General features: G+C 41.1%; 1 protein-coding gene across 6 annotated transcripts in view; it reads right to left on the bottom strand.

Annotated features, from left to right (window-relative positions):
• The window catches only part of PPP2R1B (protein phosphatase 2 scaffold subunit Abeta), a 37,107-nt gene extending 21,224 nt beyond the window's left edge, over positions 1 to 15,883 (bottom strand). For 3 of the 6 annotated variants that reach the window (XM_057748416.1, XM_057748417.1, XM_057748413.1), the window contains exons 1-10: positions 15,726 to 15,883; positions 14,784 to 14,874; positions 14,278 to 14,378; positions 10,440 to 10,672; positions 10,005 to 10,152; positions 3,807 to 3,962; positions 3,039 to 3,153; positions 2,531 to 2,601; positions 1,489 to 1,623; positions 550 to 723 (exon numbers count right to left, since the gene is read on the bottom strand). In XM_057748416.1, coding sequence (XP_057604399.1) covers positions 550 to 723; positions 1,489 to 1,623; positions 2,531 to 2,601; positions 3,039 to 3,153; positions 3,807 to 3,962; positions 10,005 to 10,152; positions 10,440 to 10,672; positions 14,278 to 14,378; positions 14,784 to 14,874; positions 15,726 to 15,839 — 1,338 coding nt within the window. In that variant the 5' untranslated portion in view covers positions 15,840 to 15,883. The other 3 variants (XM_057748412.1, XM_057748415.1, XM_057748414.1) reach the window with 3 other exon arrangements.
• Positions 15,884 to 23,966: the final 8,083 nt, after the last annotated feature.

Here is a 23,966-nt window from a genome sequence, read left to right as displayed (position 1 = left end):
AAAGTATCCATGAATCTGAAACAGTAATGTGATACGGTGGACTTTGGCCAAAATACTAGCATTACAAACTTCAACACTCCTTTTTCATACTGAGAGTCCTCAACTCCCTCTAACCAGAATGCAGCAAAAGTGGTAACCAGAGACATTTTGCTCAGAATACAGGCAAACAGGGAAGCTTCCCTGAGCAAGAGTCAAAACAGACTAGTCTCGAAACCATACTCCTCTTCCTTCTCAGATAAATATTCCCTGAATCATAGAGACACTAAGTATCACAAAATCTATGTGACATACAGCGAGACATTAATTATATTCTTCTATGGCTTTGCTTTCAGATGGTGAGGAGGTAAAATGTGTTTCTATAATATCTTTTTGCTAGAAGTTAATGCACTGACGAAAATGAAAGCCATTCTACAGGCAACTAAGAGAGACCATACTTCCATGCATCTAAATGAACATAACCATATGAGCTACTAGGGCCTCCTACTTGCCATGCTAAGTCTGCTCCACTCTCTGAGGCTATCCTTCAGTTCACGGAGCGCCCATACTCACCAGCTGGCCGGCCAGCAGTGGCATATACTCAATGATGGCCAGCCGGACCCTCCATTTGGCATCTTCAGCCAGCTCCACTATGGCAGGAAGGAGCGACTGAGAGAGCTGCCGGATTCCAATCACTTCATTTACGCAATCCAAATTGGAGATGATATTCAAACGAACTTCAGGACACTGAAAGTACACAAGCCCCAAAAGAGCACACATAAAGATCGAGTTCTCTGCCCAATATTCTCCTACCACCTTGATGAGTAAATAAATTTTAAAATAAGAGAGTATTGACTCATATGAAAAAAAGCATTGTCTTGGAAGAAATACTTAATAGTGAGTACACAAATAATCCAAAGCACATAATTTAACTGATCTTAACCAGAACTTTCAATGAAAAATCTATAGAAAGGTAAAGGGCACAGGCTATGAAATCAAATTACATGTATTCAAATCCCAGGTCTACCACTGCTGAGACCCTGGGTAAGTTATTTTACCTCTGTGCTTCATCTTATTCATCTGTAAAATGGGAATAATAATAAGACCTACCTTCATAACACTGCTGTGAGAATCCTATGTACTAATAATACATGCAAAGTATTTATGATCATGCCTGGCACATGGCATTAATAAATATTAGCTAACATATAATTTTGATATTATTATATGTAAATTTAAATGAAAAAAACTTTTCAAACAAAGATCCACTAAGTTTAAAAAGAAAAAAGCAACAACAGTGACTATAAGCAGGAATTAGGCAGAGAAGATGATCGACATCTTTAAGTCTGTATCAATGACCCATTTTCTGGGGAACTTGTAATCCCATGCCCAAACACTGTCGATGGTTTAAACTAAGTTACTTGTTTGGGTTCTACCTCAGTGACACCCCAAACGAAAACCAAACCAAATCACTGACTATCAAAGGGCAACAAAATTTATAGCCAGACTCACCTCATCCTTTAACTGAGCTAAAAAAAGAGGCAGAAGATGTTCAATGGTATTCTCTTTGCCCAAAATGGTAGACAATCCCATAATCACAGAAGCTAGAGCCGACTTGACATGTTGATTTGTATCAGATACTAATTCCTAAAATAAAATCAAAATTAAAAGCCTTTCTTTTTTTGCAAGACAACAGAAACTTCCATACCATTTCCCAAGGAATTTTAAAAGACAGCACTATCTTAGTATTGATTAGTTGATAAAGTTTCCTCTGAGCATCTGTCAAATAATATAAACCTATGTACCAAAGAGCACGTCACACTTCTAAACCACTAATAAGTAATAAATAACACTGTCGCACATGAACATATCTGTCCCATTCATCCCTGGTCCACGTTTAAACTCAAAGAACTTTTTTGGGTTTTTTTGCATTAAAAAACCCACCTATTTTGAAATAAATTTACTTAAAGAAAAGTTACAAAAATATTACAGGAAATTAATATTGTTACATGCTGATCATTATTCTATAAGCCTTATTTGAATTTTGCCAGTTTTCCCATTAATATCCTTTTTCTATCCAGGATCCAATGCAAGATGCAAAGTGCATTTAGTTGTCATGTCTCCCCAACATATAACATTTCCTGTCTTTCATCGTCTTTCATGATTTTGAAGCTTTTAAAGATAGCACTGTTTAGTTACTTTGTAAAATGTAGCTCAGTACGGGTTTGTCTAATGTTTTCCCCTTTATCAGAGTTAGAAACACATTTTTTTCCCCCAAGAATACTACAGAAATGATGTAGTACCATTTTCAGGATCAAATCAGGGAGTACATGATGTTCATATGCCTAGTTACTGGTACATTAACTTTAACCACTTCGTTAAGACTGTGTGTACCAGGTTTCTCCACTGTCAAGCTCCCTTTGTAAATTAGTGTTTTGTGGAGTGATTAAACTCAAAAAGCTTTAAGGTAATATTGATGCAAACAAAAACTGAGGTAAGGTTTACCTTCATATAGGGCAAAGTGAAACAAAAAATAAGCTAAAGTTAGGTTTACCTTTATATAGGGCAGAATCTGATTCATAATTATGGTCTCTCGACCTTCCGTGGGCAGGTTCTCACAAAGTTCTAAAAGAGATAAATAGAAAAAAAAACAAAAAAATGCTTACACAGAGCTATTTACAAGAAGCCAAATGAAGAAATTTAACCAGGCTTATCACCAGTTTCAAGTTAAATCAAATCATATGTTTAAGCAAATAAGCTCCAAGGAGGAAAAACGGCTTATTTTAAATGCACTTTTTGGTCAGCCTATATGCCACTGTGTACCACACCAACCCAACCTGAAAATTTTTTTTTCTTTTTTTTTTAAACAGAAACAGGATAACACAGCTGTTTGGTTTTAACTATAAAGTGAGTAGCTTTATGTGACAATGTAACATTTCAACACATTAAAATCATCTCTATTTGAAAACATAACCTAGAACAAAAAAATATATAAAATTCACTGACATAAAAAATGCACCAAAGTGAATGATCTATGCTACAACATAAACTGATGCCTTAACCTTTTACTTTTTGGGAAGCAGCTGCTCGGACTTCAGCTTCACAGTCTTTGAGTAGGTTCTGGAAGGCGGGGATGAGGTCATTTAGGGTGATTTTGGGACCCACAGCTTTCTGGAGCTATAAAAGAATTTGTACAGGTTTTAATGTATTCTAAACAAAATAACTAACACGAACAAACAAAACAGTGTAATCTCCAAGTACAGACAGTCCCCAACTTATGATCATTCAACTTAAGATTTTTCAACTTTAGGATGGTGTGAAAGCAATACATGTTCAGTAGAAACCAAACTTCAGATTTTGAATTTTCATCTTTTCCCAGGCTAGCGATATGGAGTACACGATCCTCACGTGATGCTGGGCGAGGGAGGAAGCCCCAGCTCCCAGTCAGCTACGTGATCACAGCTACCGATACACTTAAACCATTCTGGTTTTCACTTTCAGTACAGTACTGCATAAATTACATGAGATATTCAACACTTCATTATAAAATAGGTTTTATGTTAGATGATTCTGCCCAACTGTAGTCTAATGTAAGTGTTCTGAGCATATTTGAGGTAGGCTAGGCTAAGCTATGATGTTCAGATTAGGTGCATTAAATGCACTTTCAGCTTACAGTGGATTTACTGGGACATGACCCCATCATGAGTCCAGGAAGATCTATATATATTTTTGAGCACTTTCAATTCAGAAACTTTTGGTACAACAGCAAACCTGTGGGTTTCTGGTTTTCTGCTTTAGTACTTAAAATATTTCAATACAATAATTTTTACCTCTGAAAATTTGTCAGCTACCATATAGCGAACTCGCCAAGATTTATCTTCCGCTGCTTGTCGAAGTGTAGGCATCACCAAAGCCTCAAGGTCATCCTGAGACAGTAACTGGGCAATACTGACACAAGCTTCCACAGCTAGGAGGCGCACTGAATCCTAATGAACAAAAATTCCTTTCTGTTAGTCAGATACTATTTACTGAGAGCCACATGGTGTGTATGGTGTGTGGTAGTGCCGTGGGTGTCATAAAAAAAAAAAACAAACCACACTATACGCAGCTCAAGTCTTTATGTCTAGAAATAGTTGCTTCCTTTGCCTGGCATGGCAGGCATGTCAAAGCCATAAAGGCAGAAATGACTGTTATCTGAGTGAACGGCAAAGTAATGATGTTGGTTAGAGTGCTGGATTTGTGTTAAAGAAAATGAAATGAAAATGTAAAGATTAAGTGAAAAAAACATTTTAATGATGTCTGTAAACCCTCACTATAAGAAGCTGAGGGATAAAAATGAAAACTATGCTTGTACAAGTTGTTTATAGTAGATCAGAATAGAGAAAGAGAATAAGGTAAGGGACTCACTCAGCAAGCTCAGTTTTCAAAATACTCAGTATAGGATGGCAATAATAGGAGTTTAGGCATGAGATGACTTGGAAAAAAATACACAGAAAAACAAATTTTTAATTTTTAAAAAACATTAAATTTAAATGTTGATGATCAAGGACAGAATAACTTTGAGGTAGCCAAGCCTAGAAAAAACGCAGCAGAAAAACTTAGAAAGGTATGGGATTAACTACCTCAGCTTCCCAAATGTAAACCACCAAGTATCAACACAGTACCTATAGGTCCTTTGAACAAGTAGAAATGTATAATTAGACAAATAAATGAAAAATAGGGAATTGAGACTATAGATTTGGAAATCATAAGTATATTAGTAGGAACTGAAAATATGTAAATATCTGAGCACCCAGAAGAAACAAGACAAAAATATTAAGAGAATATGTGTGCATATATATATGTATACACACATATGTAAATATTTTATATATGCAAGATTCTTATATGTGTATATCTAGGCACACGCAAACACACAAGAGATAACAGTGACTCCAACTTTCCAAAATACTACACATTTTTAAAACTGCAGATCAACAATAATTTACTATATACCCAAGATACTCACTACTCTGCCTAAATGAAGAGACTAAAAAAGGCAGAAGTGGGTTCTTGGTAATGGCTATACAGTTATTTTCAGATTCCAAAAATTATGCTGAATCAAGGCACTGCTATCATCTATGGAAATACATACCCATCAATATTTGTTCAACTAATCAACTACTTCTCTTCCAGAACTCCCCATTTTCTTCCCTATATCTGCTACTCCTCCCAGAATCTTCTCCATTTCAACAGTGACACCAACATTCACCCAATTGCTCAAGCCAAAAATCACAGATCTGGATTCCTCTCCCCTTCATCCAAGTCAACCATAGTTCTACTGACTACCTCCAAACCATGTCCAGATTCTCTCCATCTTCTCTAAACCACCCTAGTTCACCACTCTCTCTTGCCTGGATCATTACAAAAGTCTCCTAACTCATCTTCCTGTTTCTACTCTCAACCCCCCACCTTACAATTTAGTTTCCACCCAGAAGCCAGAATGATCTTTTAAAAATGTAAATTACATCAAACCACACCCCCGCTTAAAGTCTCAGTGAATTCTCATTGCACCTAAAAAAGAAAATTCAAACTCTATACCCTGGTTTAAAGGTCCCCCATGATCTGGCCCCTGCTTATCTTCTCCAAACTCATCTCTGATCAGAGTCCCTTTCGCCCACTATGTTCACACCTTAGGGCCTTTACACTAAGTGTCCTCTCTTCCTGGAATGCTCTTTTCCTGGAGCTCTGACACCCTAGGAAAGGGCATGGCTGGCATTTCTCTTTCATGTCTCAGCTTATGCCACCTATTCACGACCCTTCTCTGACCAGCCAGGCTAGGGGAATGCCCTCTAACCACTCCCCACCACTATGTCACCCTCCGCTGTTTCCTTCATGGTAGTTATCCCCAATATTTTGTTCATCTGTTTATTATCTCTTTACCTTCATTAAAATGTAAACTCCAAGATGGCATGGTCCCTGTACACCCTGTTTAACACTGTAAACCAGCACTAGAACAGTGCCCGCTATGTAGAAGGTGCACGATAAATACTTTCTCAATGAATGACTAAGGCAGGAGTAGCAATTCTATCAGCAGTCAAGAGCAAAAACACACACACACACTTTACAACTGAGCACAATATTTTTTTGAGCATCCATTGCTGCTAATACCACAACTACACCTGCCTCTTGATGAAAAGTAACCACCACCTAGGAAGTGATCTTATTGCCCCCAAAATATCAAACCTAACTCTCATTAAGTCTCTAGATCAGAGCTGGGGCAAACACTGGCCAAATATGGAAAGCAGCTAGTTTCTGTAAATAAAATTTTACTGGAACAGCACCATGGCCATTAGTTTACATATTACACTGTGCTACATACAACAGCAGAGCTTTGTAGTTACAACAGAGACTGTCTGGTCCACAAAGCCTAAAATATTTACTATCTGCCCCTTAACAGAAAAAGTTCACAAATCAACATTCTAGATTCTACTACCAATTTTGCAGGACAAAAGAAAACGTTAGATAATACCATGGGAAATGTACTCAACAAAATCTCAAATGAGGATTCTAAACCTGTGTTGTCCAATATGACTAACACCACCCACTCATTACCTACTTCTGAGTACCTGAAATGTAACTAGTGCCACATGTTCAAATGAGTTATTTTGGATATACTGGGTTAAATAAAATATATTATTAAAATCAATCTCACCCGTTTTTTACTTTTTAAAATGTGGCTACTACAAAGCAAAATTAACAGGTAGCCTACATCATATGTCTGTTGGATAGTACCGTTTTAAACTATACTGTATGAGTAATAAGAATGCAAAGAGAAGTAAGGAGGTGAGTACCACAAAAGTCAAGACAAAGTGTTAATCTTAAGGGGGCAAAGAGTAAGGAGAAGGAAGGGGGGAGGGGGCATTGTGTTTGGGAGGGTGCCTATGCTGGGCTTCTGGGGCGCTGTCAAAGCTCTGTCGCCCTTCATAGATGAAAGTTACAAGATGACATTAACTTGTAATAATTCATTAAGATGCATATTCACAGTGTGCTGTTTTCTATACATTATTTTAATAAATTTTAAAAATTATTTTGAAAGATTTAACATCTTTAGATCTAAAATCTGAAAATGAGTCTCATTGGTATGTGTCTGCTGCTCTTGGTCCTGTACACATAAAGTGGTTCTAGGGCAGGAACTAAGCAATTAAAAACCTGAATCTTCTTCTAGCTGATCCTCCAAACTCTGGGACCTGATCCTCCAAAGCACCATACAGCTTAGTGGGGAAGGCCATGAATTCTGGAGCTAAACCCACTTCAACACTGCTAAGCATGCAACCTTGAGCAAGTTGCTTCAATTCCCTGTGTCTGTTTCCAATTATGTAAAATGGGGTATCTACCTCATGGGGCTGTTGTGAGGACTGAATTACTTCACATAAGTAAACCGCTTAAAACAGGCTGCGGAAGATGTATTTAGGTGTTTGCTAGTGTATTATTATTGTTATTTCTACACCAATGAGATCCAGACCCTTGGATTTATAACTGCTATCATGCGAAGTCAGCCTATACACTCACAGAGAGAATACAGAGGGCCAAACAGCTGCCCCAACACATGCTATGCTTGTTTATCTGAAAGTCAAAAATTCCAGGAAACATTACTCTCCCGGAACAATCCAACATGCAGTGCCCAAAGGTATGTTACCCTTAAAGCAGTTTTGGTCTTCCTTTCTAACTACGGCTTCCATTTCCTCTTTGACACCCCTTCCTTTTAATAGCTGCTAACTTAGAGAAAATCGTGGTCTGGTTAAGAAAGAATTATAAGGGCACTGAGATGGGTCATATTAAACTTTCTCCAAGACAGAATTAAGTATTAATTCTGCAAAGAGGATCCTAACATGAGAACCAAAACACCCAAAAATATTCTTAAAATGTTAGAGGAGCATATCTGTGTACTTTAATTACTAAGAGTAAGACTCTACCAGAAAACTGCTAGCACTAATCGATGAATTTAGTAAAGTAGCAGGATACAAAATTAACACGCAGAAATCTCTTGCATTCCTATACACTAACAATGAAAGAAGAGAAAGAGAAATTAAGGAAACTCTTCCATTTACCATTGCAACAAAAAGAATAAAATACCTAGGAATAAATCTGCCTAAGGAGGCAAAAGACCTGTATGCAGAAAACTATAAGACACTAATGAAGGAAATCAAAGACGATACAAACAGATGGAGGGACATACCATGTTCTTGGACTGGAATAATCAATATTGTGAAAATGACTGTCTTACCCAAAGCAATTTACAGATTCAATGCAATCCCTATCAAATTACCAATGGCATTTTTCACAGAACTGGAACAAGAAATCTTACAATTTGTATGGAAACACAAAAGACCCCGAATAGCCAAAGCAATCTTGAGAAGGGAGGATGGAGTTGAAATCAAGAACTAGGCTTCCTGACTTCAAACTATACTATAAGGCCACAGTGATCAAGACAGTATGGTACTGGCACAAAAAGAGAAAGGAAGATCAATGGAACAGAATAGAGAACTCAGAGATAAACCCAAGCACATATGGGCAGCTTATCTTTGACAAAGGAGGCAAGAAAATACAATGGAAAAAAGACAGCCTCTTCAATAAGTGGTGCTGGGAAAATTGGACAGCTACATGTAGAAGAATGAAATTAGAACACTTCCTAACACCATACACAAAAATAAACTCCAAATGGATTAAAGATCTACATGTAAGGCCAGACACTATAAAACTCCTAGAGGAAAACATAGGCAGAACAATCTATGACATACAACAAAGCAAGATCCTTTTTGACCCACCTCCTAGAATCATGGAAATAAAATCAAGAATAAACAAATGGGACCTCATGAAACTTAAAAGCTTTCGCACAGCGAAAGTATCCATGAACAAGACAAGAAGCCAACCCTCAGAATGGGAGAAAATACTTGCCAACGAAGCAACAGACAAAGGATTAATCTCCAAAATATACAAGCAGCTCATACAGTTTAATACCAAAAAAGCAAATAACCCAATCCAGAAATGGGTGGAAGACCTAAATAGACATTTCTCCAAAGAGGACATACAGAAGGCCAACAAACACATGAAAAGATGCTCAACATCACTAATTATTAGAGAAATGCAGGTCAAAGCCACAATGAGATATCACCTCACACTGGTCAGAATGGCCATTATCAAAAAATCTAGAGATAATAAGTGTTGGGGAGAGTGTGGAAAAAAGGGAACTCTCCTGCACTGTTGGTGGGATTGTAAGCTGGTACAGCCACTATGGAAAACAGTTTGGAAGTTCCTTAGAAAACTAAAAGTAGAACTACCACATGACCCAGTAATCCCACTACTGGGCATATACCCAGAGAAAACCATGATCCAAAAAGAAACAAGTAGCATAATGTTCATTGCAGCACTATTTACAATAGCCAGGACATGGAAACAACCTAGATGCCCATCAACGAATGAATGGATAAAGAAGATGTGGCACATATATACAATGGAATATTACTCAGCCATAAAAAGGAATGAAATTGAACTATATGTCATGAAGTGGATAGACCTAGAGTCTGTCATGCAGAGTGAAGTAAGCCAGAAAGAGAAAAACAAATACTGTATGCTAACACATATATATGGAATCTGAAGAAATGGTACTGATGAAACCAGTGACAGTCAAGAGTGGAGATACAGAAGCAGAGAACGGACTTGAGGACACGGGGCTGGGGTGAGGGGCAAAGGGGAAGTAGGGACGAGGTGAGAGAGTAGCATAGACACATTTACACTACCAGCTGTAAAATAAACAGCTAGTGGGAAGCTGCTGTATAACAAAAGGAGATCAACTTCATGGGAGATGCCTTGGAGGGCCAGGATGGGAAGGGTGAGGGGGGAGCCATGGGAGGGAGGGGATATGGGGATGTGTGTGTAGATGCAGCTGATTCACTTTGGTGTACCTCAGAGACGGGTACAAGAGTGTAAAGCAAATATATCCCAATAAAGAGTTCAAAAAAAAAAAGAAAAAAAAAGAATTAACCTACCTGTTCATCTGAAGCTAGATTAGTGAACAATGGGACAATTTCGCTTTTCACACTGTCTAATTCCAAAACTTTTGCAAATTCGCCCAATTTGGAAGCAGCAGCACGTCGCACCATTGGTGTGTCATCTGAGCACAAGGAACGGAAGTGCCTGCAGCAAATAAAATAATGGAGGTATTTCCTGTCAAATGCCGTTGATATAAGCAGCCCCAACACACACAGAGATTTCAGAGGTTTTCTCTTACAAACATCAGGGGTTAGACTTCTACTCATAGAAGTAACAAAGGCCAACCACTGGTATATTCGACTGCACAATAAAAAGTGGTGTCATCCATCCAACTACCCTGATACTGGCCACTCACTGGTAACAGGGTACTGTGTAACTTGTCAGCTATGAGCCCCAACAGCCCCAAATAACTAAAAAATACCATATCTTACTGTCTAATTTCTGCTTTGACAACACTTGAAGCCCTGGGGTAGCAAACGCTGAACAAACCACATGCAGATGTGCGAGAGGTGAACCAATCCCCACTCGCTAGGCGTTTCACCAGAGGCACGAAGTGAGCTTCCAGAGCCACGGGGGTGTGCTCCTGGGAGATCTGCCGCAGGGACTCCACTGCCTTGTCTCGAACCACAGTCTCTTCCACGGTCGCCAGACTTTCCAAAGGAGGCTGCGTACACCAAAATGGATAACCAGAGAGAAAACTTACTGAATCAGGTTAGATACAGATTCTCACCTTTTAAAGTGACTGAGGGGAGGTGGTTGTAACCAGAATGTTAGCTACATCACACCAAATGGTTACTTTCAGTTCACACAGCGATAACATATGGTGTGTCCAACCTGAAGACACGACTTCTGTAGGACAGCCAAGATCTCATGTCCCAGATGGCAATTCCCAGATGGTGTCTACAAATGACACAGTGGAAGAGACTTGACACAATATTAGTATTACTGTGAGCTGAATCACTATCAAAAGCTATGTAGCGGGACTTCCCAGTGGTTAAGATTCCGTGCTTCCACTGCAAGGAGCACGGGTTCGATCCCTGGTCGGGGAACTACGATCCCACAAGCCACATGGTGCAGCCAAAAAAATAAGTAAATAAAAAATAAAAGCTATGTAGCTAAATTCAGACAGGAGCATGTATACTTCCTCAAGAATAATTACATGAGGACATCTCATCATGACACTGAGTCCACGGCCTTTCGAGTATTATTCTACCACTGGTGGAGATGGAAGCTACTTTTGTCCACTCACTCCACACCATCAACTTACCCAACCTACAAATCCTTTTCTCAGAATACATCTAGAATCTTCCCATGAGCCAGACATAGAGTGGGGGTTCCCAAAACAATAACTGAATAAAGTGTGCAGAGGTGGTAGGAAACCTTGCTTGCAGCTTTAGAAACAGAAGACACCAAAGGGGTTGGTCTGGACCAGGATCAGTGTGTGAATATGACACAGCCCAGTGAAAAGTGACAGAGGGCTGGTTCTCTGAACCTCTGTTTTTCTGGGTTTACACTCAGTCCAGACAGACTCAGCATACACCATGAGGTGCAAATGTTAAAGACAAAACCCACATGTGGAACTGACCAGGAGAGTGAAACAGAATTGTGAGTCAAAAGGAAAGAGGCATGTCTATGCAATAATACATTTCAAAATTATGTGATACACATAGGTAGACAGTACGCAGCTTTTCTAAGAGATATTTCAGAAGCCCTTTGAAAAGATACTGCGTTCTTACTTGCAAAAGCCTTTCATGATCTGTCCACTACTTTCTCTGACCTCCTCTCATGCGGTATCTTTGGATAATCTCTATCACTACTACAGGATAAGGACAAGCTCCTGTCTCTTGATTGAACTCTGCCTATTTCTCCATATGCTCTTTTCCTATGCCCCTAGACCACCACTTCTGCCAGCTCCAGCACCAACACTTTACACTCCTGCAATCCAACTGGTTCCTTGCTTCCAAGGCTCCTAAACTCTTTCTTTTACAATGATACTTTTTTGGACTTCCCTGGTGGCACAGTGGTTTGAATCTGCCTGCCAATGCAGGGGACACAGGTTCGATCCCTGCTCCAGGAAGATTCCACATGCCGCGGAGCAACTAAACCCATGCCACAACTACTGAGCCCACGTGCCACAACTACTGAAGCCCACAAGCCTAGAGCCTGTGCTCTGCAACAAGAGAAGCCACTGCAATGAGAAACTCGGTGCACCACAGCGAAGACTAGCCCCTTGCTCACTACAATTAGAGAAAGCTCACGCACAGCAACAAAGACCCAACACAGCCAATAAAATAAATATTTAAATATATATACAAATAAATAAAATAAAATGATAATTTATTATATTCTAGCACTGAGGATAGAGAAGAAACAAGGCCACAATTTCCTTTAGTGGAGTTTTTTTTTTTTTTCTTTTTCTGGTCTTTTGACTTTACTTTTTTTGATTGATTTTATTCAAGTACAGTTGATTTATAATGTGTTAATTTCTGCTGTACAGTTACACACATACATACGTTCTTTTCCATTACGGTTTATCAGAATGTGGGATACAGTTTACATTCTAGTGGAAGGAGATAACAACTGAGCAAGAAAACAGTGAGACAGTGCTGAGCGCTCTGTAAAGAAACAGAACAAGGGGCAATTCCCTGGCTGCCCAGTGGTTAGGAGTCCACGCTTTCACTAAGAGTCCACAAGCCAAGTGGTGTGGTCAGGGAAAACAAAAATAGAATAGGATGATGTGATAGGGGTGAATGGGGAGGCAAATTCAGGGTGAGTGGTCAGGGAAGGCCTCTCTGAGAGGCGTGAAAGCGGATATCTGAATGACAACCAGCCACAGGAAGCTCAAAAAACACTTTATTATAGGGAACACCTAGGACAAGTCTTAAGGTAAGAAGCTTGGTTTATTCAAAGAACAGAAAGAAGACCATTGTGAATGGAACGAGGTTACCAAGAGGGAACACATGAGATAAGGTCATAGGGGCAAGTTCTATAAACTAAGGCACAAGCTAAGGTAGAAACCGGGGATTTTCTAAGAGCCGTGGCAGGGAGGGAACTGTAGTGGTGGTGGGGCGGGAGGCATAACTAGTTACAAAGTACTGCAATAATCCAGATGGAAGCTCATGCGGTCCAGAAGGAGGTCTAGAAAGACTAGAGGAATGAGCAGCGAGGTGGTAGTAGGGATGGAGGAAAATGAACTGATTTGGAATATACATAGAATCTATAGGAGTTACTAATGGACTAGATGTGGGAAAGGAGGGAAAGCGGATTCAGGAATGTCTTCTAGGTTTTGGTTTGTGCAACTGGGTAGATGGTGATGCCATTTGCTGCAATGGGGCAGCTAATCGCGAGGTATCTTTGGGGGAGAAAACCGAGTTCTGTTTTAGACATGCTAAATTTGAAATGCCTGTTTGACATCCAAGTAGAAAAATCACAGGCAGATAGAGAGAGACAAACAGAGATATATATATCTATCTTTCTACATATATCTATATCTGGAGTTCCATGGAAAGGTCAGGGGTAAAGACAGAATCCACAAGAGTCAGCAATATAACACAATATTTAAGCCCTGAAGCATACATCCCTGTCCTGTCCAACTGGCAAATTCCTAGTCATTTTTCAAAACCTAGTTCAGACATTCTCTCCCACCAGATCTTCCCTGATCACCCTGGGTTAATCCCCTTCTCGTCTCTATTACTTGGGTGCCTTTTATGTGCTTCAAATTTTTCCATCTAACCAGGCACAGTAATTATTTGTTGACACATAAGAACAGAGGCCTCATTCCATTCACAGTGCTCTTCTGTAACATTAACACTGTAACTTCAGTGCCTGATATAGTAGGTTCTCAATAAATGTCAACTGGATTAAACCAAATTCATCAAATTCACAAAGTAAGTCAGAAGCAAGTTACACTTACAATTAAAGACAAAACTAATAAACATTTCCAAAGCCATAACATTGCTAGATGAAAATTAAGATTTCCACTGTAAAAGAGAAAAAAAAACATGAACAAAAACAATTAAATCCTTTTTCTCCCAACCTCTAAAGTAACAAATCTACAGAGGCAGAAAAGAGGAAGTTCTTATATTCACAGTTATAAAAAATAAAAAGGGTTAATTGAGTCCAAAGTGCCTACATTATTTGCTCTCTCAATAGCTAACACTGTGACTAACCATAAGAAGAAGTGCATTAAAAAGGCTTCACTGTGCATATCACCAATGTATCATCTATACTGCAAAAGTTCTAGAAGGAGAACAGGCAGAGTATACTCACCAGCAAACAGTGGGCAAAGTCAGGACCTCCCACCAGGCCAGTGAAATTTCCCAGCTGCTCAGCAAGAGCTAACAGTACCTCATCTTCATCATAAATTGTATCTGGAAATGACAACAACCCAGTACTCATCAACAAGGATAGCTGGCCCAGAGCTGGACACTCACACAAAACTAGGAACAGACTAAATGTGTAACTAGATGGTCTGTCACAATCCTAACAGCCTGTTTCCTCCTTCTCAATCAAGAGTCTTCATGGACCTGTTTCACAGGATGAATTAGAAATTCATGATCCCCTACCGATTACTTTCCTATTAGCTAAACAGTTAAGGTCTCAATATGCCTGGCCACTCAATTATAATATATACTGTCCTGTTTCTTCATGGGAAACATCAGGCCCAGTTTAGTACTTACTATTACTGTGGGTAACAAACTGGAAAAAAGTAGTCAAAGTTTTGAAAGCTACTGGAAAACAGAAATGCCCACGCCTTTCCTCCAAGGGTCACATACCTGTAAGGAATGGCAGCAGTTCAGTTCGTGTCCTTTCTACTCCAAGTGCTAGAGCAATTGTTGATAATTTCTTAATACTATTGAGACGGAGCTTTATAAAAGTAGAAAGAAAAACGAAGTAAAGAAGCAGTTGTGATTTAGACCAAAAGACAGCAGCTGCAAACAGGTTACAAAGCGACACACAGGTAAGAATGAAAAAAAACGTTTCGTTTAGATTTTATTCTATGCGGAACCTCCAGAACAGTGGAACACGTCTTCACTAGCTAAAGGGAGATTTCTTAACAGAAGCACTCTGACGGGGCCATTAGAGAAGTGGAAGAAAATACAATATCCAGAAAAGTGAGACAATTTTAAAAAGAGAACTCTGGCAGCGGTGAAGCAGGTGAAACGGTTGACTACAGCCCCTGCCTTTTCAAAGAAAAGGGCCATCAGAGCGGATACACCGCCTCCTCTAGGTTAGTGAGCCATCCCTCCTCGTTTCGACCCAACAAGCCCAGCCAGTTTCCAGCCAGCGAGAGGAAGGCAGGCGTTCACCAGCACTTCACAGGGCGCCGCGGCCTCCTCGCAGCCCGCTCCAGCCCTCGCGGTCCCGCGCCGCCCTCCTCCCGCTCGTCCGGCCACAGGCGGGACGCGGCGTTCCCACCGCCCGGCCCGGAAGGGGCGCCCAGGCGGGAAGCCGGTTCCCCCGCAACCGCCCCGGACCGGGTGGGACGCCGGGCCGACGCCTCGGCGGGTCGGGACAAGGGGTGCTGGAGAGGTTCCCGGCCCGTCGGCTCGAGCCGCCAGAACCCCTCACGAGTCTCTCCCCTCCTCCCCGTCAAGTTTCTGCTCCGAGTCCCAGCTTTCAATCCCCGGGCCTCCCCTACCACGGGGCCGGCCTTCCCCTTTCCCTACCACGCGCCCGGCCGAGCCCGCCCCCGCTCCCCGGCCCGACTCCAGTACCTGCACGTCCTCATTGCGGAGCTCGTCGATTAAGACCGCGATCGGGTAGAGCGAATCGTCTCCATCTCCGCCAGCTGCCCCCTGACCGGTGCCTGGCCCCGTCGCGCCCGCCATGTTCTTTCTCCTCCGCCTAGTCGCCGCCGCCCGCCCAGCGCCCAGGCCCCGCCCCGCGCCCAGGCCCCGCCCCGCGCCCTGAGAGGCGGAGCTAAGGCCCGAGCTCGGCTGGAGTGGGGGTGCGAGAACCGAGGGCGTGCCCTGCGGGTGGAAGCCCCCTCCCGGCCCCCGTTGCCGGAGCTGTAGGTCCGAACCCCAAAAGACAGGTGGGCTGAGAAAGCGAAAGGAGGCCCCGTGTCCTTTCCCCAGGCGAAAGAAACAGGGGCAGGGATTCATCCTGCTCATGATGATCTGAAGGCGTCGGGGACCTACCTGAGTGATCCGTGCTGTGCCCTCTTAGGACTCAGACGGACCAAAGAGGATGCCCAAGGCCTCGAGGGGAAAAGACTTAGCGCCTCCTCAGACTTCATCCTGGCCCTGAGCCATTTGGGTCTCCAGCCCTAATTTCACCGCTGCCCCCAAGCTTCCACAGAACCCCTCCACCTCTTCCTCCGGCCTCTGCGCCAGAATTGTATCTGGCTCCTGCTCCATAAGGCAAATAACGCGGGCGGTGAGAGAAAATGAACAGTGCTATCCAAACTCCCCAGTCAATATTTTTTCCGCTTTCTCCATGCAAGCTGTTAAAAACATGCTGCTCTCTTGTTTTTATGTTTCTTTTCAGTTTGGTACTGGAATGGTGCCTTCTGTTGTATTTTCTTCCTCCCATTTTTGAGGTCTTTAGCATGCTAGAAGTACAACAATCAAGCAAAACTAGGACAAGCTTTAATCCTTCCAAAGTGGGTGGAGTGGCTACTTTGCCTGTACACGAGAAACTAAACTGACCTCTCTGGAACTCCAGGCGTCCTCAAAGGCAGCAGTGGGAGGAGGTGAGGGTATGGGAGTTGTTTCTTACAAAATGTAGTGGGAAGTTTCCATTTACCCTTGGTAGGGCAGCACGGAATAACTAGAATGGCCTGTCTTGTTTGTTTGGGACTATAATTTAAGCAGCTCAGAGTGATAGCTACCTCCGGTGATTACAAGCTCTGAAATGGTAATTCTATGTGTCTGATTAATAAACATGTAAGTTACTAATAAATCTAATTTAGGAGACTCTTTTTGAAAACATGGGGTTCTTGGAAGTAAACACAGTAGATAAGGCTTTTGACCGTAATGAAAGTTTGGGAATCAATGGATCTGAACAGTAATTCTCAATTTAGATTTGTGCGTGTGTTCTCTAGTGTTTTAATTTTGTTTTCATTTTGATACTTATCTTTTAGATTTGCACAAGTGTATTCGGGGTTATTTGGGTGACCACTTTATAACATGGTATTGCCACATGATTTCAGTACCTACATTTGCATGTGTGTTTCCGTGCTGCTTTTATTGTTCTGGGATCATGAGAAAAGAACAGAGGTGGATTTAAAATGAAAATGGTGTTTTCATGCACAAAATAAAAGCCAAGTCACATCATAGGACTGCACTGTTGCAGTAATTCTAACAGAAAAGTGGTGAGAAAATTGAGATAAGTCACTTGGTGGCATAAGCATGTTGAACTCAAAAGAAGCTGAGCTTTCACAGGCAATACCATAATCATAATACAAGGGATAACTTAGTCTCAGAAAAATACATCATTTGCCATGTTATGTTGCCATATAATATTAATATGAGTAGTATTAGTTTTATGGTTTCATTTGTATTTAACTTGTAAATCTATTTTGGTTTTTTTAGTTGAATAAGAACTGTAAATAAAAGAATGTTCTTTATTATGTTCCTACTTTATATTTGTAAATTTAAGTAACATTGTAATAAAAATAATTTAAGTAAACAGAGTTTTCAATATTTTTTTTCCTTAGAAATGGATCCAAATACTACTCAAGTTTGAGAAACAGAAAGCTGAGGGGTTTTGATTTAGTACTTTACCAGTTAGAAGATCAGAGGGGGTTCCTATTGGCATGGGGAGGAGAAATCTGTTCCCTTAGAGTTTATGTGAGAAGCCTTAAGAAATTATAAAGGAAGCAAGCGCAGAAAAAAGCACACTGTCAGTTCTACGCATATCATCATCTAGATGTTAGCTCAAGCTTAGACGAGCTTCAATATGCTAAACAAAAACTAGCACGCAGGTGGATGCTAGCTATTTTGTTTAAAACTCAAATCTGCTTTGCTTACCCAAGCACAATGAATTGGACACCTATGGAATAACTATGATTAAATATGAAATCACAAGCTGAGAAAACAGGTCCCAGAAAATTGCCTGGTTTGAGAGTCATCAATTCTGGACTTCATTGCCCACCTCTGTCTCTGACTCATCATGACTTACCTCTCCCTGTGCCTCAATCCCACCTCCCATCCCCTCACCCCAATAAAATGGAACTAACTACCTCTGATTCCCTCTCTAGTTACTGTGATGATGTGAGAACGAAACAGGTAGTAAACATGGAGATGCTAATAAATCCTTCAATAAAGAAAGTAATTAAAACAGACTATCAGAAAGAGACTATTTCAAAAACTGGGCTAAATGGAAACTGGAACTAAATCTAAGACAATCTTTTGGGGAGTGTGGTCCACTGACTATCTGAATCACCTAAAATGCTTGATAAAAATGCAGATTCCTGGCCTCCACCTCGGATCTACTGAATCAGAATCCCTGAGAATGGGGCACATTTTACCATGCACCCCTGGTGATTTCAATGTACACTGATGTTAGAAAGTCATTGATTTTAAAAGTTCATCTGGGGACCTCCCTGGCGGCCCAGTGGTTAAGAATCTGCCTGCCAATGCAGGGGACAAAGGTTTGATCCCTGGTCCGGGAAGATCCCACATGCCACGGAGCAACTAAGCCCGTGTGCCACAACTACTGAGCCCACGTGCCACAACTACTGAAGCCTGCAAGCCTAGAGCCTGTGCTCTGCAACAAGAGATGCCACCACAATGAGAAGTCCATGCACCGCAATGAAGAGTAGCCCCTGCCTGCCACAACTAGAGAAAGCCCACACGTAGCAACAAAGACCCAACACAGCCAATAAATTAATTAATTTTTTAAAAAGTTCATCTGAAAAAAATGATTTCCATGTCAATAAAGAAGCATCTGCTCAGGGAGAGTCTGCAAAGAGCCTTTGGAGGCCACCTCCATCCAGAAGAAGCAAATGACAGCTACAACGGCTTATCACTAAACAATTCTGTCCCTTTTGGTTGTAGTTTTTGCCAGATTAAAATGATCCTCCCTCTTTTGCGGGATTCCTGGAAGCTAGCAAAGCACTATAAGTACAGCCCTGTGGCACTGAGCTGTTTCCATATCCTCTTCTCCCCGCAACTGCTCCCTCTGGTCTCCTTTCCACGTCCCACATACACCACAAGAAACTAGTGACCAGGGAGCACCAGAGGCAGCCGCTGAGAATAGGCTGAGGATTTAAGGAACCCTTGGGAAACAGTGTGACATGCTCACCACAAAAGCACTGAGTACTGACACCCACATACAGTTCACTCATCCAGTGAATCAAAGGAAGACAAGGTTAGACTTGCCAGTTCCTGTCGGATGAAGCACGGAAGATACAGAGAAGATGGGATCAACAGCTCTCAGTGTCACAACAGAAGAAGGTCAGTCCTGAGGAAGCCTGAATGACAGTGTCGTGTCCTCCTGCCTCCTGCCTCACATTTATTAAGGTTGCCTCTTCTTCATGGAGCTTTGCAAATAAGCACTCATTCAAGGACTGATCTCCACAGAGTCACCCCACTGGGAGAGAAGGCTGAATGCAGGAGAGAGAACTGCGTGTAGGTGGTTCTCTCAGGGCAGACCCAGAGGTGTCATCCCTTTGAGAAGGCCATCAAGAAAGTGGTGGGTGGCTCAGTTCATGCACAGAAAACCTGCGGCACATACAGCCATTTTCCAACTCCCTTCATTTAGCGAGATAACCCTGGGAAACTGATTCCCAGGTCTGTACTTAAATCATTGCAGAGTAGTAATTATCACCATAGCATTAATGATATTTTAAATTTATATTTATACAAAGAATGTCTTCATTCTGTGGGACTCAAATATTTTCCCCTCATCTTTACCTCAGTATTTTCTCCCTCTTCCTCTTTTCCACTTTGTGGCAAATTTTTAATCCCAACATTATGGCTGAGAATACTTGACAAGGAGAAGGAGACTTTACCTGGACTCACGCAGTGACTGAGAAGCTGTAGAGCTCACAATCAGTGATGCTCACAATCCCTTTCTTCATCCCCTCCCTCCACGCCGCAGCTCATCAAGGTATGTAAAAAGGTATTGGGGGACTTCTCTGGTGGCACAGTGGTTAAGAATCCACCTGCCAATGCAGGGGACATGAGTTCCATCCCTGGTCCATCCCTAGATCTTCCGAGAAGACCTCACATGCCATGGAGCAACTAAGCCCGTGCACCACAGCTACTGAGCCTGCGCTTCAGAGCCCGTGCTCTGCAACAAGAGAAGCCACTGCACTGAGAAGCCCACGCACCGCAATGAAGAGTAGCTCCTGCTCGCTGCAACTAGAGAAAGCCCGCACACAGCAATGAAGACCCAACGCAACCAAAAATAAATTAATTAAATAAATAAAATAAACCATTAAAAAAAAACAAAGCAAAATGATACTGCTATGAACATTCTTTTAGGTGTATTCTGGTTTATATGTACATGAAATAGAATGAAATCTCTGCCCCACTGTTCACAGCAGTACTATTTACAATAGCCAAGATATGGAAGCAACCCAAGTACCCATCAACAGATGACTGGATTAAGAAGATGTGGCATACATACATACATACACACACACACATACACACACACATTTATACATACACAAAATGGAATGTTAGCCATAAAAATAGTAAAATACTGCCACTTGCAGCAATGTGGATGGGCCAAGAGGATATTGTGTTTAGTGAAATGTCAGACAAATACTGTATGATATCACTTATATGTGGAAACTAAAAAATATAATACAAATGAATGTATTTGCAAATAGAAAGAGACTCACAGATAGAGAAAATGAACCTGTGGTTACCCAAGGGGAGAGGAAAGGGGTGAAGGACAAATTAGGCATATGGGATTAACAGACACAAACTATGATGAGAAGCCCGTGCACTGCAATGAAGAGTAGCTCCCGCTTGCTGCAACTAGAGAAATCCTGCACGCGGCAACAAAGACCCAGCGCAGCCAGCAAATAAATACATCATTAATTAATTTTTTAAAAAAAGGTATTGGATTTCCAGAGCGAAATTTTGTTTGAATTCTTGGGAAGAACAAATCAAAGAAATGAGACAGTTCTGATTCAGGGCAGTCTCTCTACAGCGGTTAAGAGAGTATACAGTGGAAAAATGCATTCTCTTGTGTTGAGAAAGCCATTCCTGGTTCTCTTTCTCCAGGGACCCCCTAACCTAATCTGCCTACAAATGTTGCCTTGAAGTCCAAAGTTATTTCTCCAGGAATCTAAACCTCTACAAATATTCTGCCACCTAGATAGATGAGCACTCTGGTCTGAACTGAAGGCAGATCACATTTTTCTTCCCTGACAGACGTTTGTGAATCCAAACATGTGTGTTGTGTCTGCCGTCAACTTCTGACTGGTGATGCCATCTTCTCAGGAAAGGGAAGTGTTTGAAGCTTTGATCTGCAAAATTGGGTGGGAAAGGAGGGTAGAGTCCTATTTAGATCTCTTGGGCTGTCATGAGGGTTGCTAAAGAAAATTGGATTTTATAGATAATTTAGTTAATAGCATACGTCAAAGTTTTATTATAATCTTGTTCCAAGGGGAAAGGTTTTAGTAGGCCAAATAAAAAATTTTCTCCAGGGACTTCCCTGGTGGTCCAGTGGTTAAGACCTTGCAGTACCAATGCAGGGGGCGCAGTCCAATCCCTGGTTGAGGAATAAGATCCCATACGCGCAGCCAAAAGATTGAAGAAAATAAAAGAGAGAGAGAGAGCATATACACTGGAGTTGGGAAGAGCTTGATTGACACCCAGCGCTACCGATTACTAATTGTGTGACTTTGGGCAAATAACTTACCCTCTCCAAATCTTGGTTTCTTCATCTGTTGAGTGGGGCTGTAAAGCTTACCTTCTGTGGTTCTTAAGATTAAATAATCCATACATAGCGCCTAGATTAGTACCTGAGAAGAGTAAGCCCCAGATATTAGCCATTAATGGTTATTGTCTACTGAGGAAGCAGAAGCAGGAAAGGACACATTCCAATCAACTGAGCTTTGGCAACAAAGAGGACCAATGAGAAAGGATGATGAAATCTACATGATTTAGAGTCAGAAGACCTGACTCAAGGCCTTCCAGAAGGCTTTCTCATTGGTAAGACAGGGACAAGTCTTATTTTACCTCTCTGTAGGGGTTGCTGTGAGGAATAAGATTCATACTGTAAAGCAGCTAGTAAATGGTAGGCACGACATAAATTTAGCAGTTGTGCTTTTGATTTCCAGGGGCTCACTGAATTACTGAATCTGGTGCCTGTGCCAAACACATAAAGAGAACACCTGGAGACCTAAGTTCAAGGTCTGTCGGTGCCAATTCTCAAAGAACAGCAGTCAGAATTAGTACTTCCGCTGACCACAAGCGTAGATTTAAGATACAACGTTAGTCTTAGGTCCCTGAGTCCTATTATGGCGTTAACATTCTGAGGACAGATCCCTGGTTATCTCACTAGATTCTATACACAGTCCAACAAAACCCCTTGGTTACAGTGTTAAGTGAAAAAGCAACGTACACAGTGCTATTGGAATTGTGGTACATAGTGTAATTTAAACTGAAAATGTTTGGAAATAATAGATTACTCCTGAATAGTTAATATTAAAATATTTTAAGATTAAAAAAAAAGTAAGTGCCAGAACAGTTTATATAGTATCTTACTATTTACATAAAATAGAATGCACATACATGTGCTTGTATAAGCATTAAAAAAATCTCTAGACGAACTCACACAACTAATCACATTGGTTGATTACGGGTATCTGGGAAACAGAAATGGAAGGGAGATTTCTCAGTGTATAGTCCATTTATCCTTTTGTTTGTTTGCTTTTTACTATTTACTAAACTTCAGATTTTACTCAAATTTCTTCCATTTTTCCACTAATGTCTTTTTTTTTTTTTTTTTTCTGTTTCAGGACCCAATCCAGAATACCACATTGCATTTAAGCTCTTTGAATTCTGAACCATAAAAATTATTACATATTCAAACAAAAAACCTTCTGGCTCTTGGTTACCACATTGTAGACTGGACTCTGCCTCCCCCTGGCTGGCCTCCCCCATGACATCCACAGATGTGTATCAATAGTCCCCTCCTGTCGGCTAGTGCCTGTCTAGCCCTGCTATGCTGTGTCCATGGGTAGAGTTCAGGTTCCCTTCTTCTCCCTGATTTTTCTGAGCCTTCATCACCATGTACTGTCCTACACTCAGCTTTCAGCATCAGGGCGCACTGTCCCCAGACCCCAATTAGACAGAGGTTTGATTTAACAAAAGCAGGGATTACTTAAAATATTCCTGGTCCCCTAAAAGCTTTTCCCTGTGGTGTCCCCTGAAGATAGTATTCTTTCCCATTTTTTTTTTTTCTGATCTGCCCAGCAGATCAGAAAAAGATCACAGGAGTAAGAAAGAAGCAGTGCCAAGACCCCTGGACACACCATTCGCATCTCAGCAGAAATTCAGCTGGGACTGTAATCAGAAACTGGGATTTCCACTGACTTCTAGGACTTCAGGAAATCAGCTCCCTTTCTAATCTAGCTGTATGATTAAAATTAGCCGAGGGCTCACAGTGTTCTAGAAAAGCCCCTACAGATGAGATCGGGAGAATTCAGGGTGGTATGGCTTATAGACATACAAAACAGAAGCAGACTCACAGACTTTGAAAACAAATGTAGTTACCAAAGTGGAAAGGTGGGGGGAGGAGATAAATTAGGAGTTTGGGATTAACATGTATACACTATTATATATAAAATAGATAATCAACAAGAACCTACTGTATAGCACAGGGAACTCTACTCAATATTCTGTAATAACCTATATGGGAAAAGAATCTAAAAAAGAATGGATATATGTAGATGTATAAGTAAATCACTTTGCTGTACACCTGAAACTAATACAACATTGTAAATCAACTATACCTCCAATATAAAACAAAAATTAAAAAAAAAA

This window comes from Hippopotamus amphibius, chromosome 9 (assembly GCF_030028045.1).
Source record: "Hippopotamus amphibius kiboko isolate mHipAmp2 chromosome 9, mHipAmp2.hap2, whole genome shotgun sequence".
NCBI classification, from domain to species: domain Eukaryota; kingdom Metazoa; phylum Chordata; class Mammalia; order Artiodactyla; family Hippopotamidae; genus Hippopotamus; species Hippopotamus amphibius.
This window is presented reverse-complemented; position numbering and strand designations above follow the sequence as displayed.